At 38.9% G+C, this 20,115-nt stretch overlaps 1 protein-coding gene across 1 annotated transcript in view; it reads right to left on the reverse strand.

The window, feature by feature from the left end:
• The window catches only part of TMEM178A (transmembrane protein 178A), a 247,067-nt gene that overhangs the window by 29,207 nt on the left and 197,745 nt on the right, over nucleotides 1–20,115 (reverse strand). Inside the window, exon 2 of the mRNA XM_053709288.1 lies at nucleotides 6,943–7,056. Within this exon, the coding sequence (XP_053565263.1) occupies nucleotides 6,943–7,056 (114 nt within the window). The remainder of the gene's footprint in view (nucleotides 1–6,942; nucleotides 7,057–20,115) is intronic.

Genomic DNA, 20,115 nt, shown 5'->3' on the forward strand with positions numbered 1-20,115 from the left:
AGGGAAAAGCCACAAACTGGTAATGCCTGTCTAGGAAAGCGAACCTGAGGAACTGATGATGCTTTCTGTGAATTGGAATGTGGAGATAAGCATCCTTTAAGTCCACGGTAGTCATATATTGCCCCTCCTGGATCATAGGGAGGATGGTTCGGATTGTCTCCATCTTGAAGGATGGGACCCTGAGAAATTTGTTTAGGATCTTGAGATCCAAGATTGGTTTGAAAGTTCCCTCTTTTTTGGGAACTATAAACAGGTTTGAATAGAAACCCTGCCCCTGTTCCTCTCTTGGAACTGGGTGGATCACTCCCATAACCAGTAGGTCTTGAATGCAACGTAAGAATGCCTCTCTCTTTATCTGGTTTGCAGATAGTTGTGAGAGATGAAATCTTCCCTTTGGAGATGAACCTTTGAATTCCAGAAGATATCCCTGGGAAACAATCTCTAGTGCCCAGGGATCCTGGACGTCTCTTGCCCAAGCCTGGGCGAAGAGAGAAAGTCTGCCCCCGACTAGATCCGGTCCCGGATCGGGGGCTACTCCTTCATGCTGTCTTAGAGGCAGCAGCAGGCTTTTTGGCCTGTTTCCCTTTGTTCCAAGTCTGGTTAGGTCTCCAGACTGGTTTGGACTGGGCGAAATTTCCCTCTTGTTTTGCATTAGAGGAAGCCGAAGCTGTGCCACCCTTGAAGTTTCTAAAGGAACAAAAATTATTCTGTTTGGTCCTTAATTTATTGGACCTATCCTGAGGAAGGGCGTGACCTTTTCCTCCGGTAATGTCAGAGATGATCTCCTTCAGGCCAGGCCCGAATAGGGTCTGTCCTTTGAAGGGGATGTTAAGAAGCTTAGACTTTGAAGTAACGTCTGCTGACCAGGACTTAAGCCATAGCGCCCTACGCGCCAGAATGGCAAAACCTGAATTATTTGCCGTTAGCTTGGTTAAATGAAAAACTGCGTCAGAAATAAAGGAATTAGCTAACTTAAGAGCTTTAATCCTGTCTAAGATATCATCTAACGGGGTCTCCACCTGTAGAGCCTCCTCAAGAGACTCGAACCAAAAAGCCGCTGCAGCAGTAACTGGAGCAATGCATGCAAGAGGCTGGAGAATAAAACCTTGATGAATATAAATTTTCTTAAGGAGACCCTCCAATTTTTTATCCATAGGATCTAGGAAAGCACAACTGTCCTCGACAGGGATGATTGTACACTTAGCTAGGGTAGAAACAGCTCCCTCCACCTTAGGGACCGTCTGCCACGAGTCCCGTATGGCGACATCTATGGGAAACATCTTCTTAAAAGCAGGAGGGGGAGAGAACGGCACACCTGGTCTATCCCATTCCTTAGTAATAATTTACGAAAACCTCTTAGGGACTGGAAAAACATCAGTGTAAACAGGCACTGCAAAGTATTTGTCCATTTTACACAATTTCTCTGGAATTACAATGGGGTCACAGTCATCCAGAGTCGCTAAAACCTCCCTGAGCAATAAGCAGAGGTGTTCAAGCTTAAATTTAAACGCTGTCATTTCAGAATCGGACTGAAGTAAAGCCTTCCCTGAATCTGAAATGTCACCCTCAGATAGAAACTCCCTTGCACCGGCTTCGGAGCATAGTGAGGGTATATCGGACACAGCTATTAAAGCTCTGTATTTGTTCTAGCCCCAGAGCTGTCTCGTTTTCCTTGTAACCCTGGCAGTTTGGACAATACCTCTGTGAGGGTAGAATTCATAACTGCCGCCATGTCCTGTAAGGTAAAAGAATTAGACGCGCTAGATGTACTTGGCATCACTTGGGCGGGAGGTATAGGTTCTGACGCATGGGGAGAGCTAGATGGCATAACCTCCCTTTTTTAAGTCTGAGAATTCTCTGGTGATAAATCTTTAAAAGCCATAATATGGTCTTTATAGTTTATAGATACTTCAGTACATTTGGTACACATTCTAAGAGGGGGTTCCACAATGGCTTCTAAACATATTGAACAAGGAGTTTCCTCTATGTCAGACATGTTTAACAGACTAGTAATGACACCAGCAAGCTTGGAAAACACTTTAATAAAGGTGAAACAGCAATTAAACAAAAACGGTACTGTACCTTTAAGAGAAAAAAACTAGCACTTAAACTGCAAAACAGTGTTAAAATGAAGTAAAGACTTCAACATTTTTACAGTGTGAGTAAGGGACTAAAGCAACATTGCACCCACTTGCAAATGGATGATTAACCCCTTAGCCCCCAAACCGGATTTGAAAAACGTCAACCACCGGTAAAAGACAGTTAAGCACCTTGCCACAGCTCTGCTGTGGCTCCTACCTGCCCTCAAATATGACTAGGGAAGAAATAAGCCCTCTGTAGTGGTCCTCAGATGCAAGAGGACTCCTCTAGGGAAGCTGGATGTCTCAGTCTGAAAGAAACTGCGCAACAGAAGAAAATAGGCCCCTCCCACCATGTACTCGATGTCAGAGGGGCCTTAATGAAATACTCCTAGGAGTATCTGACTATGTCATGTGGAAAACTAGGCCCCAACTAAAGACTTATCACCCTCAGAGAAAAGAAAAAAAAAATGTCCCATTTATGAAACATGTAAACATTTTGTCACTAATTAATATGAGTATGAACATGAGTATTACCCCATTTTGTAAGCATGATCCCAGTCATTGCAAAATCACTGCATCTAGCTTACCTCAATATACACAAGGTTCTGTCAGCATTTTCTAGACTTATCCTTTCTCTAGAAATAAAAGTACTGAACATACCTCAAAGCAGGCAATCTGCAGACCGTTCCCCCAACTGAAGTTATCCCATACTCTTCAGTTATGTGTGAGAACAGCAATGGACCTTAGTTACAAACCGCTAAGATCATCAACCTCCAGGCAGAACTCTTCTTCTAATTTCTGCCTGAGAGTAAAACAGCACAACGCCGGTACCGTTTAAAAATAAAACTCTTGATTGAAGGCAAAACTACGCTAAGTCACCACATATCTCTTTATACTTCCTATCTTGTCGAGAGTTGCAAAGAGAATGACTGGAGGTGGGGGTTAGGGGAGGAGCTATATAGACAGCTCTGCTGTGGGTATCCTCTTTGCAACTTCCTGTTGGGAAGGAGAATATCCCACAAGTAATGGATGAACCCGTGGACTGGATACACCTTACAAGAGAAAACAGGTATTGCTGAAGCTATAGAGACTGGACAGACTGTAAATATGTTTTGCCTTCTGTATATTAGCTAGAAGAGACAGCTTATCATACCTCTCAATATTTCCTGAAGCTTTCCAAGACATTTTTTTTCTTTCATTTTTGTATCTAAGTTGTAAGTTTTAACATATTTGGCTTTTTTTTCTTAAATGAACGTGCCTTTGATAAGGAAGTGTGTCCCTTAACGCCCTAAATAAGCAAATTTAATATGCATTCCAGTGGATAAGTTGTGCGCAAGCATTCATTTCCTTATTTAATATCAGTTTTAAAAGGTTTAAACAAAAAATAACTGAAGTGCTCTTTTTTACGTAAAAAAGTCCATAGTAGCCTATGAGCAGTAAAGTCACAGGATTCAGTTGTACTTAATCATACACTACCTGTTAGTTTAAATTGAAACAGCTTTCACTTAAAGGAATAGTCTAGTCAAAATTAAACTTTCATGATTCAGATAGAGCATGCAATTTTAAGCAACTTTCTAGTTCACTCCTATTATCAATTGTTCTTCATTCTCTTGGTATCTTTATATGAAAAAGCAAGAATGTAAGCTTAGGAGCCGACCCATTTTTTGTTCAGCACCTGGGTAGTGTTGCTGATTCGTGGCTACATTTAAAATATGATTTTAAATATGGTGCTGAAACAGTGACAGCTTTTACAAGAAGCAATTTTACCAATTTGTGTATGTTGCAAAAATGTTCCTGTCCAAAATATACCCATGCACATTTTCATTTATGTCTTTTTAAGAGGAGAAATTTACTAAATATATGCCACTTATATTACATGCCTAGGTTGCCACCCAGCTGATATTATACTAGCATGGCAAGTATTTTTTACGTTCAGGTCAATGCAGTTATGGAATTAGCGTGTCTGGTGCTGGAACAGCCAATAGAATACGAGCTCAATCCTTTTGGCTGATTGGATGAGCCAATCGGATTGAACTTCAATCCGATTGGCTGATTGCATCAGCCAATAGGATTTTTCCTACCTTAATTCCGATTGGCTGATAGAATTCTATCAGCCAATCGGAATTCAAGGGACGCCATCTTGGATGACGTCATTTAAAGGAACCTTCATTCCTCGTTAGTCCTTCGGCCAGGAAGGATGCTCCACGTTGGATGTCTTTAAGACTTCAAGATGGAGCCGCTCCTCGTCGTATGGAAGAAGATAGAAGATGCCGCTTGGATGAAGACTTCTGCCCGGCTGGAGGACCTCTTCTGCCTGGATCAGATGAAGACTTGTGCCCGGCTGGAGGACCACTTGTGCCCGGATCGGATGAAGACTTCTGCCCGGTTGGGTGAAGATGGCTCAAGGTAGGGTAATCTTCAAGGGGGTAGTGTTAGGTTTTTTTAAGGGGGGATTGGGTGGGTTTTAGAGTAAGGTTGGGTGTGTGGGTGGTGGGTTTTAATGTTGGGGGGGGGTGTATTTCTTTTTTTACAGGTAAAAGAGCTGATTACTTTGGGGCAATGCCCGTCAAAAAGCCCTTTTAAGGGCTATTTGTAATTTAGTATAGGGTAGGGAATTTTATTATTTTAGGGGGCTTTTTTATTTTATTATGGGGCTTAGATTAGGTGTAATTAGTTTAAACTTCTTGTATTTTTTTATTTTCTGTAATTTAGTGTGTTTTTTTTGTACTATAGTTTATTTTATTTAATTGTATTTAATTTTAGGTAATTGTAGTTAATTAATTAAATTAATTTAATGATAGTGTAGTGTTAGGTGTAATTGTAACTTAGGTTAGGTTTTATTTTACAGGTAAATTTGTAGTTATTTTAACTAGGTAGCTATTAAATAGTTATTAGCTATTTAATAGGTATTGTACCTAGTTAAAATAAATACAAAGTTGCCTGTAAAATAAAAATAAATCCTAAAATAGCTACAATGTAATTATTAATTATATTGTAGCTATCTTAGGGTTTATTTTATAGGTAAGTATTTAGTTTTAAATAGGAATAATTTAGTTAATAATATTAATTTTATTTAGATTTATTTAAATAATATTTAAGTTAGGGGGGTGTTAGGGTTAGGGTTAGACTTAGGTTTAGGGGTTAATAACTTTATTATAGTGTTGGCGACGGCAGATTAGGGGTTAATACATTTAATGGGCTATGTGGGCTATGGCGGTTTAGAGGTTAATACTAGAATAGGTTAATTGCGGTGTGGGCTATGGCGGTTTAGGAGTTAATACTAGAATCGGTTTATTGCGGTGTGTGGGCTATGGCGGTTTAGGGGTTAATAGACTTTATTAGTTATTGCGGTGGGGGATTGCGGTTGACAGGTAGATAGACATTGCGCATGTGTTAGGTGTTAGTTTATTTTTCCAGGCATTTTCGGGAGTTACGGTGCTCCCATACTCAGCGCGAGGCCTGCTGTGGCTGCCTTTTATGGCGAGGTAAAAATGGAGTAAGATTTCTCCATTTTCGCCACGTAAGGCCTTGCGCTGGATATTGGATACAGATTTACGACGCGGGCCCATGTTAGCCTATGGGAGTAAAAATTGCGAGCGACGGGTGAAATATACGGGCGTAACTTGTATGCTACGCCGTATATATGTGATACCAAAACAGCGCAGAAAACGGCATCGCCGTTTTTTGCGGGCGACGCTCTATATGTAATGGACGCCCAGGGATGTAAGAGTATAAGCATTTACAGCACAATATAGTTTGTAAGCGCACAGGATGTCTGCACAAGGGTTCATTTATTTTTTTTTGGACTACTATTACGGTTACAGATCGAATCCTCTAACTGGCATGTGTCTTATATGTCATAATAATATGCCATGCTGTATTCACTTGCAGAAAATGCAATGACATTTACTTTACAGAAAGGCTCTAAATCCTCTAGAATGACTTGCTAAAGATGCACGCCCAACCTCCGTTATAATAGCTTTTGCGATTTTTTTGCCAATCCCAAACTTATAAGCACAACACAAAAAGCACAGCAGCACTTCTGTTTCAGTGAGGATGCTCCTCTTTAAGTCCTTAAATCCCAAGTTTGTACATTTTGCTATATTTTTGTTCTTAGAAACCATTGTTTGAGTGACAGATGATCTACTGAATAGATCCTCTTTTTTTTTTCTAAACCAAGAGTGATGCATTTTCAAATTTAAAAGCGAGTTAGGGGACTTTGATTCTGGCACAAAAAAAGATGTGCTATAAAATGTGTTTTATTGCATATACACTTTAAGGAACTAACACGTTTTGTTTTATGTTTTGACTGTACAATTTAAGCAAAACCTTTACAATTTACGTTAATTATAAAATTGTTCTCTTGGTATCATTTTTGCATACCTAAGTAAGTCTGGAGCTCTATATGGCAGCAGTTTTGCACAAATAATTTAATTTAAGCTATACGTCATACAAACACTGCTGGTTTAATAGTGTAACAACATTGTTAAAAACCTTCATGCAAAACTGCTCCCAGAAAAGGGCATGCTACCTAGGTATGCTTTTCAACAAAGAACACCATGAGAGCTAAGTAAATTTGGTAATAGAAGTAAATTTTAAAGATTTTTTTTAAAATTGTATGCTCTGTCTGAATAGCAAACAAACATTTTAGGTTTCATGTCCCTTTAAAGCCCGGATTGACTCCTGCAAACAAGGCAAGTGGTTGGTGGAGTTTCGCTATTGAAAAATAATTGCAGCAAACAAGATGCTAATTTGTTTTAAAAATGTTTAAACTTGGCTTATATGATACTTTATAGCAACACAACATACATGCAGTGTAATTAGAAGAGTTCCCTAGTAATTTCTCATTTTTGTTACTTACGTAAAAGATGCCATTCATCTTGCTGAATTGCCCTGGTCAAATTGAATGGAATATTCCGTAGCCGAATAGGCTGCGAGAAGTGATACTTGATTGCTGTGCATTTCTGAGCAATTCCTTAAAAGACAAAATATAAAGAACTGTAAGTTTTATCCTGTAGTTAAAAATAGAACATTTAACTTAAGAGCAGTCTCAAGTATTTGACTGAACATAATTTGCACTCAGTTGGAAATGTAACTTAGACATCGTAGCAAATTGATTAGTACTGATTAATACTTCACGAAAATATGCAAGGCAAATAGCACTAATGAGGAAAGAACAAATCAGTAAAATTCATTATTTATAGATCTGTACTTTGCTAATCATAGAAGGTTATACCCCAGCAGCCAGCTGTGTTTGCTTAATGACTTATAAAGGTTCCTGATTATATTAATTAGTTCCTCTTCCCTATGAGATTTTTATGCTATAACTATTAACTGTGACAGTTTCGCAACATTGAACAGCACTATAAACATATTGGTGAGGTTATACTTTTGCAAAAGATGAGAAAGATAATAATAGTAGCCACTAGATGGCAGTATAACAATCTTTCTAAAGGCAACTACCACTAACTTCTGATGTAGTGTTCAATATAATTCTAGCTTTATCTGGTATCCACCTTTTATTTTTTTTGGATGGACAGTACCTCTTAAGACTAAAAAAAATAAATCTCTCTTTTTGAAGGAAATCTCAGTCTCACTGGCTATCAGTAAGAATATGTGTGTGTTTACACTTTGATCTGCAACATATTGGGGAGTATCCTCCCCTTCCTAAGACATATAGCAAATGAAAGAGAAAGCAAAAGATTAAGAGAATGTTTGCTCTGAAATACATGCACTTGTGTAGAATTAGACACATTAATTAGACATAGGTTACAAAATAATTTTTAGTAAGTACAATATTAGTTGCAGCTGAAGGATTTATGTTTGATTATTAAGGTTTTTTAACCCCTTAGTAACCTGACCATTTTTCAATTTTTACATTTCTGCGGTGTTTGTGTTTAGCTGTAATTTTCCTCTTACTCATTTACTGTACCCACACATATTATATACCGTTTTTTTCGCCATTAAATGGACTTTCTAAAGATACCATTATTTTCATCATATAATATAATTTACTTTGCTTTTTTTATAAAACATAATGAAAAAAATAAAAAAAAACACTTTTTCTAACTTTGACCCCCAAAATCTGTTACACATCTACAACCACCAAAAAACACCAATGCTAAATAGTTTCTAAATTTTGTCCTGAGTTTAGAAATACCCAATGTTTACATGTTCTTTGCTTTTTTTGCAAGTTATAGGGCAATAAGTACAAGTAGCACTTTGCTATTTCCTAACCATTTTTTTTTTCTTCAAAATTAGCGATAGTTACATTGTAAAACTTATAAATATCTGTCAGGAATACCTGAATAACCCTTCACATGTATGTATATATATATATATATATATATATATTTTAGTAGACAACCCAATGTATTGATCTACGGCTATTTTGGTATTTTTCATGCCACCATTCAACCGCCAATTGCGATCCAATAAAAAAAATTATTAACTTTTTCACAAACTTTAGGTTTCTCACTGAAATTATTTACAAACAGCTTGTGCAATTATAGCACAAATGGTTGTAAATGATTCTCTGGGATCCCCTTTGTTCAGAAATAGCAGACATATATGGCTTTGGCGTTGCTTTTTGGTAATTAGAAGGCAGCTAAATGCAGCTGCGCACCACACTTGTAATATACCCAGCAGTGAAGGGGTTAATTAGGTAGCTTGTAGGGTTAATATTAGTTTTAGTGTAGAGATCAGCCTCCCACCTTACACATCCCACCCCATAATCCCACCCTGACCCCTCTCAAACTGCTCTCTTTCCTCCCCCACCCCCCAAAGGTCACCCCCATCTTAAGTACTGGCAGAAAGTCTGCCAGTACTAAAATAAAAGGCTTTTTTCACTTTTTTCTTAATATATTGTTTCTTCAGTGTAGGATCCTCCCTTACCCCCCAACCTCCCTGATCCCCTCCCCCCAAACAGCTTTCTAACCCTCCCCCCTCTACCTATTAGCTGTCAGTACCTAAGATGGCCGCAGTCTGCCAGTACCTAGTTTGCAAAAAACTTGGGCTTTGTTTTTATAAAAATTTGAAATGAAACATTTTTTTCCATAGTGTAGCTGCCCCCTCAATACCCCACCCCCTCCCAGATTCCTTTCCCAACTCATATTATCCTCTCCCTCCTTCCCACTTACTAAAATCTTGCCATAGCGTAATGGTCCCGCCCGCTCCTGGACCTCTGGCGGAGCTCTTTCTGTAGATGCTTTGAATACAATAATCTCTTATCAGTTGCTTGCCAGAATACTCTGTTACAGAATGTAGAGGCTTCTGTATAGTGTTCAAAACACATGCCCTCTACCTGTGTCTACCACAGTATGGTTTAATAGAAAGCAGCTGACTTTCAGCAAAGGATACCAAGAGAAAGAAGTATATTTAATAATACAAGCAATTCGATTTTATTTTGTTGCATGATCTTTCTGAATCATGAATTTATAATTTTGATGCCCCTGTCCCTTTAATTCATTTTTGGGGTTAGCCTTTTGCATAGCCCTGGACCTTGTGAATCCCTATGTGATATTCATCCCTACTACATTTATTGGAAGCTAAATGGACACCAAAGAAAGTAATCTAACATACATAATACATTCAATTAGAAAAAAAAAAAACGATTGTAGGAATTCACAAACTGCGGTAAGATCTATTCTGAGCAAACTGATGATAAAGAATGCATAATTTAAATGTTGCTATAAATTTTTTACCTAAAACGCTAACTAATATTTTGTTAGGACAGTAAAGTTGAAATTAAACTTTCATGAATCAGATATAAAGCTGGGTTTCCCATATCAGATATTATATTTTACATAAACCTAAAAGCCATATTTATGAGCAAAATTACTATACTTTGTCAGCAATGATCTTTACCATTTATAGAAAATCAATACTTTCAATAGAGTTAAAAGGATACTAAACCAATTTTGTTTTCTTTCATGATTCAAATAGAGCATGCAATGTCAAGCAACTTTCTAATTTACTCCTATTATATTTTTTCTTTGTTCTCTTGCTATCTTTATTTGAAAAGCAGGAATGTAAAGCTTAGGAGCCAGTCCATTTTTGGTTCAGAACCCTGGATATTACTTGCTTATTGGTAGTTGTCAAAATGCTGGCAACTTCCTCATCTTAAACTTTACAAAAACTCTTTAGTTATAATTTACAAAGCTTGTTTTGGCTATGCTTTTAGTTGAATACATTTATAATTGTAAGTAATTTGTCCTATGGTAGACAAGATGCTTCTTACTGCCCACTTTAAAATATTTAATGAAAACTGCCAGCAGGGCTCTCTGCTTTTTTTTAAAATACTGTACTTTTGCACCATAGAGCTGGATTACTGAGCTAAAGGGACATTCTGATGCAAAAATGAGATGCTCTAATTTGTTATGTTTTCATTACTGACCTTAGCTAAGCAGGTTAAACACATAGGTAAATGACTTCCCAGGAGCTGCCAGCAGTTCAGCACCCAACAAGAAACTCACCCATGAGCCAATCGGAAGTAGCATGTGCAAATACTTGACAATGGCCGGTGGTTTCCTGTTTGGGATATGCTGGATTTTCTCTATGCGTTTAACCCCTTTGTGGTTTCATTAATGAAAAAATACATACACTAACTATTTAGAGTATGTCCCTTTTGTATTAAAACATCCCTTTAGCTCAAATTAAGTTTTCTTTTCACAAAATGTTTTGGGCCACCAGGCATAAGATGGTAGTAAAACTACCAGTGGTGACACCTATTCTGAATGCATATTTGCTAATGTCAGAGCCGCCCAAACACAGACACACATACACCTTACATATAACATAGGGGACATTTTCTAAAAGGAGTAAATCTTATTTACAGTCAGATGGGAGAAAACAAATTTCATAACTGTGATGTATAGCGGGTTAAATGACCCTGCAACAGTCACCATTTTGTCACAGTAAGGGTTAACTGACCCTAGTTCATCACAGTCTAGCCACTCCAGGCAAGCCTTTAGTGCGAAGTTTAATCACTCTCTCGTCTGTACTAGACCCAGAAAAATATTCCAAACTCCCTTTTTAATGCCACTCCCGCTAAAATATCTCTGCTGACACCATTTTAGGATTATTATATGGGAACTCCTAACGAAAACCCAAGACTAATAGATTAAAAATCACAAAACACAATTAGCTCCATTTATTAAAGGTCGGGAAGACATGATTCATTACCGTGAACATGTCTGCCAGGCCTCGTGAGCGATTCCATCCACTGCTCCGTGGAGGCCAATCGGCCGCAAACAGGGGCTGTCAATCATCCTGATCCAATCGGGATGATTTCATTTCAACGCATTTTAGGTGAATGAGAGGTAAAACACAGGCAAATACTGGGGCCCCAAAGCTTGATAAATGGGGCCCAATGTATCAAAAGTCAATCTAAAAACACAATACTATTATAAATTGCCTCTTCAGTAACGTGGTTCAGATACTAGACAAAGGCAGCACAAGGACAGTCAAGTCAAATTGTAACTTTCATAAATCAGATAGGGCATGCGATTTTAAACAACTTTCCCATTTACTTTTATCAATGATCACATTTGCTTTGTTCTCTTGGTATTCTTTGCTGAAAGTTAAACCTAGGTAGGCTTATATGCTAATGTCTAAGCCCTTGAAGGCTGCCTCTTATCTCAGTGCATTTTGACAGTTTTTCATTGTTAGACACTGCTAGTAATATAAGTGACATTGTGATCACTGTATGTAGCATTATTTAGTTATAGTATAAAATAAAAACAATATTACAAAATGTTTCACAATAGCTAACTATATGCAAAGAGGGGGTAAAGTAGTGGGTGTGGTGTGGGTGGGATTAGAAGTGGTGAGTAACCTGACTAGTAGCTTAGAACCTGAAATTTTGAGCCCTGTGTGTGTATATATATATATATATATATACACAGAGAGAAGCACACTCACAGGAACGAACTACGAGCTCAATACCATTGTTAGCCTGTTCTACGGTGATTCACCACCTGGGTGCAGCTTCTTTTAGACAAGTAATGCTTTTCACAGAGTAGAACTTTCCTGTAGTATATCAGTCTGATCCTGCCTATTACTGTCAATCCAGCGCCAAAATATCAGACAATTCCTCTCTGAACAAGGAACACAGCAACCCCAGATGATCATTATGGCCTTCATTGGGCATTGTCAGTGAGGTATAACCACATTCCTCTAAGCACACTGAGCAAGGAGTCCACATCTGGTTTCCCCTTTTTCCCTTAGGGAGAGTAAATACATACAGAGAGAAGCGCACTCACGGGAACAAACAACTAGCTCAATACCATTGTTAGCCTGTTCTATGACAATTTACCAACTGGGAGCAGCTTCTTTTAGCCCAGTAATGCTTTTCACAGAGTAGAACTTTTCTGTAGTATATCAGTCTGATCCCGCCTATAACGATCAGTCCAGCGCCGAAATACCAGGCAATTCCTCTCCAAACAAGGAACGCAGCAACCCCAGACGATCGTTTTGGGCCTCATAGTGAGGTGTAGCCATACTCTTTGAAAAGCATTACTGGGTTAAAAAGAAGCTGCACCCAGGTGGTAAATCGCCATAGAACAGACTAAAAATGGTATTGAGCAGGTTGTTCATTCCTGTGAGTGCTCTTCTCTCTATGTTTATTTAGTCTCCCTATTGGAAAAAAGGGGCAACCAGATGAGGACTCCTTGCTCAGTGTGCTTAGTGGAATGTGGCTACACCTCACTGACTAGGCTCAATGAAGGCCAAATGATTGTCTGGGGTTGCTATGTTTCTTGTACAGAGAAGAATTGCCTGGTATTTTAGTGCTGGAATGATTGTAAAAGGCAGAATCAGACTGATATTTTACAGGAAAGTTCTACTCTGTGAAAATCATTTCTGGGCTAAAAAGAAGCTGCACTCAGGTGGTAAATTATCATAGAACAGGATAACAATGGTATATTGGTATTGAGCCGGTTGTTCGTTCCTGTGAGTGCTCTTCTCTCTATGTGTATTTAGTCTCCCTATGGGGAAAAAGGGGCAACCAGATGAGGACTCCTTGCTCAGTGTGCTTAGAGGAATGTGGCTACACCTCACTGACTAGGCTCAATGAAGGCCAAATGATTGTCTGGGGTTGCTATGTTTCTTGTTCAGAGAAGAATTGCCTGGTATTTCAGCGCTGGACTGACTGTAAAAGGCAGAATCAGACTGATATTTTACAGGAAAGTTCTACTCTGTGAAAATCATTTCTGGGCTAAAAAGAAGCTGCACCCAGGTGGTAAATCACCATAGAACAGGCTAACAATAGTATTGAGCTGGTTGTTAGTTCCTGTGAGTGCTCTTCTCTCTATTTTTATATATATATATATATATATATATATATATATATATATATATATATATATATATATATATATATATATATATATATATATATAAAAAGAATTAATCACAATTACACACAAAGCAAGCAGCTTAAAATAAAAAAGGAGTAAAATAATACAACCTAATACTGTACTAGGATAGATATCTGTGCCAATGGAACATGGCTACAAATCTGGTCACTTATGCTGTTGTCCACAGAATCCCAAGTAGAATGACAATATTGTTTAGCTGAATTCATCATTAAATATATTTTTTCTCAAGTCAGGTTTCTGGCCAGGGCTCTTGCAAAGTGTGCAAGGAAAGTGGCCACCCCTTTTGATGGTAGGATATGAATTACCAAGCCCTGGCTGACATTATATGATAACAATTTTATTTAGCTGTATCCAGTACCCGTACACTTATGATAAATCCCATTGTGATTTTTTTTTTAATACCAAACATGACATGTCTGTTATATTTGGACACCCAGTAACATTAAAAACAGCCAACACATTGCTTGATATATCCTAGTAGAGTGTCAACTGTAATTTACCTCAGGTCTGTGTCTTAATAGAGGGCACAGTCTTCCATCGCCTGTGTTGACAGTTTGGCCCATAAAGATCACTCTCCTGAGACAACTGAATTGCACCAGATGTAGGTAATAAAAAGCATTATACACAAAAGTTTCTAAAACATTTTTAGATAGATTTCTGACAAAGAGCTGTAAATAGTATACATGGAAATACAGAACACAAAAGAAAAGGAAAGAAAAATTTAATGACAATAGTTATTTCCTGTGTTTCACGTAAACTCCCTAGGCATTTACATGTATTCACATTCACAGGATATTGCGTAGTTTCACACTTTTTTCATGGTGTTGTTTTATGTGTTTAATTGGTTCCCATTTTTGTAAAAATGCTCAATATATTCATATTCCTTTTTGCTACCTCTTGCTTCTATAACAAACTACTTTATTCAATTACTCCTCCCCCCTCATCACCTGCTCTGTTCATTATCATTAGTCAATTTCTCTTAAACTCACCTTTCTTTTGTACTCATGAACTTCACATATTCCTAGACTCCCTCTCTCCCCCCTGCACCTCATCCCAAAACAGTCTCACTACTGCAAATCTGCATCTCACCTCATATCACTCTCCCTCTTGCTCATATTAGCTGCTGGTGACATCTCCCCTTAACCTGGTCCTCAACAACTTCCTAGCCGTGCACATCCATGTGTACCTTTCCACAGACTCGGAAAACAAAACTCTGCCAACCTTACTCACAATTCTCTTGTACCTAAAGCCACTACCCCCTTCACTTGTGCACTCTGGAACTCTCGCTCTGTTTGCAACAAGCTCACTTCCATCCATGACCTCTTTATCTCACACTCCCTCAACTCCCTCTCACAGAAACTTGGCTCTCTCCTTTAGACACAGCATCCACTGCTGCATTGTCACACGGGGGTCTCCACTTCAGCCATACTCCTAGGTCTGGTAACAGACAAGGAGGTGGTATAGGTATTTTACTTCCTCCAATTGCACCTTTCAACAAATACAACCCATCTCTTCCCTCACATTTTCCTTATTCGAAACCCACGATTAGCTTATTCTCTCCCCTCACTATACATGTTGCAGTAATATACCGCCGCCCTAGCTCCTCAACTCAATTTCTAGATCATTTTGCTGCCTGGCTACCTTATTTCCTTTCCTCAGACACTCCTGCCCTCATTCTTGGTGACTTCAACATCACTCTTGACAATCCCACTGCCTCCTCTGCAAAACAACTTCTGCAACTCTCTTCCTCTTTCAGTCTGTCACAATGGACTGACTCTCCCTCTCAGAAAGATGGTTACTCCCTTGATCTGATCTTTAGCTATCGATGCACTATTTCAAACTTCACAAACTCCCCTTTTCCTATTTCTGACCATCATCTCCTCACTTGCAACATCTCATCCCTCCCTACTACTCTCCCTCCTTCTACCCCTCACACCAAACTTCACAGAAACATTATGTCATTAGATCAGCAACATCCATCTCCTCCTTTTCCTGCCCTGACCAATCTGCCACTATAATTCCATCCTTACATTGGTCCTTGACAATCTGGCCCCACCTACCATAGCTCGAAATCACAAACTCACCCTCAGCCCTGGAATACTCCTCTGAAACGGTACCTATGCACATGTTCCCGTACTGCTGAGCGGCACTGGAGAAAATCTCAGAGTTCAGCTGACTTTCTTCACTACAAGTTCATCTTGAACTCCTACTACTCTGCCCTTAATCTTTCTAAGCAACACTACTTCTATACTTCTATACTCTTATCTCCACCCTTTCTTCAAACCCAAAACTTCTGTGCTCCACTTTCAAAACTCTTCTCCACTCATCACCACCTCCTAATACAACTTCTCTGTCAGCTCATGATTTTGCCAGCCACTTCAATAACAAAATCGATTCCATCAGAAATGAAATCAGCTCTCAACATGCTTCCAGCCTCTCACTCCCTCAAAAGCTTGCAATTACCCAAAACCCACATAGCCATATATAGCTCTTTCGCCCCTGCTACTGAGGAAGAAGTTTCTGCACTTATACTGCGCTCTCACCTCACTACCTGTCCCCTCGACCCCATCCCCTCACAGCTACTCCCCTCTCTCACTTCTACCCTTACCCCTATACTCACACACATTTTCAACCTCTCCCTCGGCACTGGTATATTTCCCTCATTTTTAAAACATGCACCTAACCTCAAAAAACCTTCTCTAGATCTAACCTCCCCATCCAACTACCGCCCTATTTACCTACTCCCTCTTGCCTCAAAGCTTCTTAAAAAGCTAGTACATGCACGCCTATCCCATTTTCTTACATTACACCAGTGTTTTTCAACCAGTGTGCCGTGGCACACTAGTGTGCCGTGAGAGATCCTCAGGTGTGCCGCGGCAGACTGACAACAGTGCGGGGGTGTCCCTCTTTCAAATTTTGAAATATTGAGAGGTATGTGACAGGCTCATCAGGCATCATTTACAACCATGACATTGACATTCATTCACAGACAATGATTATGATTGTTTGTGAATGAATGTCATGTAGGAGGCATGGCATGACAGCACAGTACAGTGTGTATATATATATATATATATATATATATATATACTGTATAAATATCCTGTATTAGGCTACAATGTGTGATTTTGTTAAATTTTGGGATGGTGGTGTGCCACAGGATTTTTTTAATGTAAAAATGTGTGCCACAGCAAAAAAAAAGTTGCAAATCACTGCATTACACTCCCTCCTTGACCCACTGCAATCTGGATTTCACCCCATCACTCCACAGAGACAGCAATCATTAAGGTTACCAACAACCTATTTACAGAAAAATCCAAAGGGCACTTCTCTCTGCTTATCATCCTTGATCTGTCTGCAGCCTTCGATACTGTTGACCAATCTCTTTTGCTCCAAACCCTCCAATCCTTTGGCATTTGTGACACAGCCCTCTCGTGGTTCTCTTCCTACCTGTCTAACCGTACCTTTAGTGTAGCCTTCTCTGGGGCTTCCTCTGCCCCGTTACCACTTTCTGTTGGGGTACCACAAGGCTCTGTCCTTCGTCCCCTTCTCTTCTCAATCTACATGTCATCATTAGGTTCCCTGATAAAGTCCCATGGGTTTCAATAGCATTTGTATGCCGGCGACACTCAAATCTACATCTCTGCTCCAGACCTATCTCCTTCCTTGCTAACCCATGTCACTAACTGTCTTTCTCACATCTCTTCCTGGATTTCCTCTCACTATCTTAAGCTAAATCTCTCCAAAACTGAGCTCCTTATCTTCCACCCTTCTTCTAAAATCTCCACCCCTATCTCACTATAACTGTCGACAACTCTATCATTACCCCTACCTCGCATGCCCGATGTCTTGGAGTCACACTTGACTCAGATCTTTCTTTCACTCCTCAAATTCAGGCCTTGGTTAAATCCTGCTGCTTCCACCTTAAAAACATCTCTAAAATAAGACATTTCCTTACACAAGACACAACTAAGATTTTAATCCACTCTCTCATCCTTTCCCGCCTTGACTACTGCAACTCCGTCCTCTCTGGTCTCCCTAGCTGCCATTTAACTCCTTTACAATCCATAATGAATGCCTCTGCCAGGCTCATCTTCCTTACACAGTGAAACAAAACAAAATATAAACTTGCTCAAATCACAATCCAATAGAATACAAAACAAAACAAAAATGTGATAGTGCACAAAAGGATATATATGAAATGTCCCAAATCAGGCAATCACTGTGGGTCTTTCCAGGTGAACCTCAGGGGGAAAAAGAAAACACATATAGTGAAGTCCTGTGACTGTAACTTTGTTTAAAAGAAGACAAAGAGTACATACTCTAGAGCTTCAAAATCAAGCTCTAGATTTTCAGGCACAGGAATACTCCAAAATAGGAGACAAAATTGTTTTCACAATGTCTAATGAATGATGTTATCAAGCTTTGATTGGCGAAATGTACGTCGGAACAGAGTGACCTCACACGAAAGGCGGAGTCTTGTACCATACTGAACCGATAACAGTATTCATTAGACATTGTGAAAACACGGTCTTTGCAGTGGTTGTTTGATTTAGGACAGTCTCATATGTATTCCTTTTGACCTCCTGATTTTATAATAAATTGTTATATTCTTTTATCCACTTCTGAGTTATTTCCTGAGTTATTTCCTTTGTCTGTGTCTCCTATTTTGGAGTATTCCTGTGCCTGAAAATCTAGAGCTTGATTTTGAAGCTCTAGAATATGTGAGTAACATGCTTATATGTGTTTTCATTTTTCTCTGAGGTTTACCTGGAAAGACCCACAGTGATTGCCTGATTTAGGACATTGCATATATATCCTTTTGTGCACTATCACATTTTTGTTTTGTTTTCATCTTCCTTACACATCACTCTTCATCTGCTGCACCTCTCTGTCAGTCCCTTCACTAGCTTCCTCTTGCCTCCAAGATTAAACACAAAATTCTGACTCTGAAATACAAAGCCCTCAACTGCATTGCTCCTCCCTATATCTCAGACCTTGTCTCCAGATACTCTCCCTCCCGTCCCCTTTGCTCTGCTCACAACTTCCTACTCTCCTCCTCTCTTGTTACCTCCTCACATTCCTGTTTACAGGACTTCTCCAGACTGGCTCCCATCTTGTGGAACTCTCTGCCTCACTCCACAAGACACTCCCCTAGTTTTGAAAGCTTCAAGCACTCCCTAAAGACTCTTCTGTTCAGGAATGCATAGAGCATACACTAACCTTTCCTAATACCAGTTCCTCTCCTTTATTGCTATCCCCCATAAACCCCCTTAGAATGTAAGCCTAAGAGCCCAACTGCTTGCAGATAACCTTCACAAGAGCTGACTGCAACAGTGTGACTCTAGACAGAGCCCTCTACCCATTTGATCCCTATAATGGCTACCTTGTATATCACCTATGTTTATAGCGCTGCGGAATCTGTTGGCGCTCTACAAATAACCGATAATAATAATAACTTAGCAATGCACTTTCATTATGTATTTTGCCTGCTTTTTCTGTAATGTAGCTCTGAATTGAAGTGTTTCCACTGCAATCAGAGAGATTGGAGTGTATCATATGGATTGCAGAACCCTGATCCTCCTATACGGTGTACATTGATTGGTTAAAAAAGACATCAAGGAAAACAAAATTTAAGAGGCTTTCCAAGGGTGAGCCCTGGGAGTGCAAAACAATACATATTTGTCTAACAAAACATACAGGGGTTTATTCCAATCTTTCCAAAATTCTCATCTGATGTTTCAAATAAATGTGTATATATATATGGAACAATAATGGTGTCCATATGTGTGTATTGCAATTGGAAAGAGAGGTGTTTCTGATGTCTGAATGTTATTTTTATATGGATATTATGGATAAACTGGGCATGTTTGCTCCAAGATGTTGTTAAACTTTCACAATGTTAAAAATATTTATTATTTTTATTTTTTCAACCTTGTTTTATGATTTGGTGAGAATTTCATCTAAAATCAAGAACGCTATAATGGGATAATAATAGCTCTCATACTGTTAATCCTGAAATTGCTAAATTCAGAGGGTAAAAATATGTGCAAAAGTTTCAAACTGTGCTGTATAGAATAGTAGAATATCTATTACTGGAAGAAATTGAAGACACAAGGCTCTAGATATTGTGAATTGGAATAAAGGAAAACACAATTTTTGGGACTTCTGTTTTCTGTAAAAACCTGTGCACATGATATTAGTTTCCAATAAACATGATGGAATGACATACTTTTCCTGATGACAAAGATAAGATTGAAATCCTTTTTAAGAAGATCAAATTACTGTAAAATAAAAGGAAATATGGTAAGAACCGAATTGCTAAACTACATTTCTGCTTTAGTCATGATTTTTATTTTATTATGTAGAAGGTGAGATGTTTGAATACTGGTGCACAGGCCTTCACAGGATTTGTGAGTATGCCACAGAAAAACAGTAATCATTTTTACTAGAAACATTTTTGCTAATGAATGAGCGTCCATTACCAGCGCTGCTTAAGTCAGCGGTGAGCTGATCGTACGTGCTCGTGCACGATTTCCCCTTAGGAATCAACGGGGAGAGCCGGCTGTGAAAAAGTCTAACACCTGCAAAAAAGCAGCGTAAAACTCAGTAACGCAGCCCCATTGATTCCTATGGGGAAATAAAATTTATGTTTA

The sequence above is a fragment of the Bombina bombina genome, chromosome 4, assembly GCF_027579735.1.
Source record: "Bombina bombina isolate aBomBom1 chromosome 4, aBomBom1.pri, whole genome shotgun sequence".
In the NCBI taxonomy this organism is placed as follows: domain Eukaryota; kingdom Metazoa; phylum Chordata; class Amphibia; order Anura; family Bombinatoridae; genus Bombina; species Bombina bombina.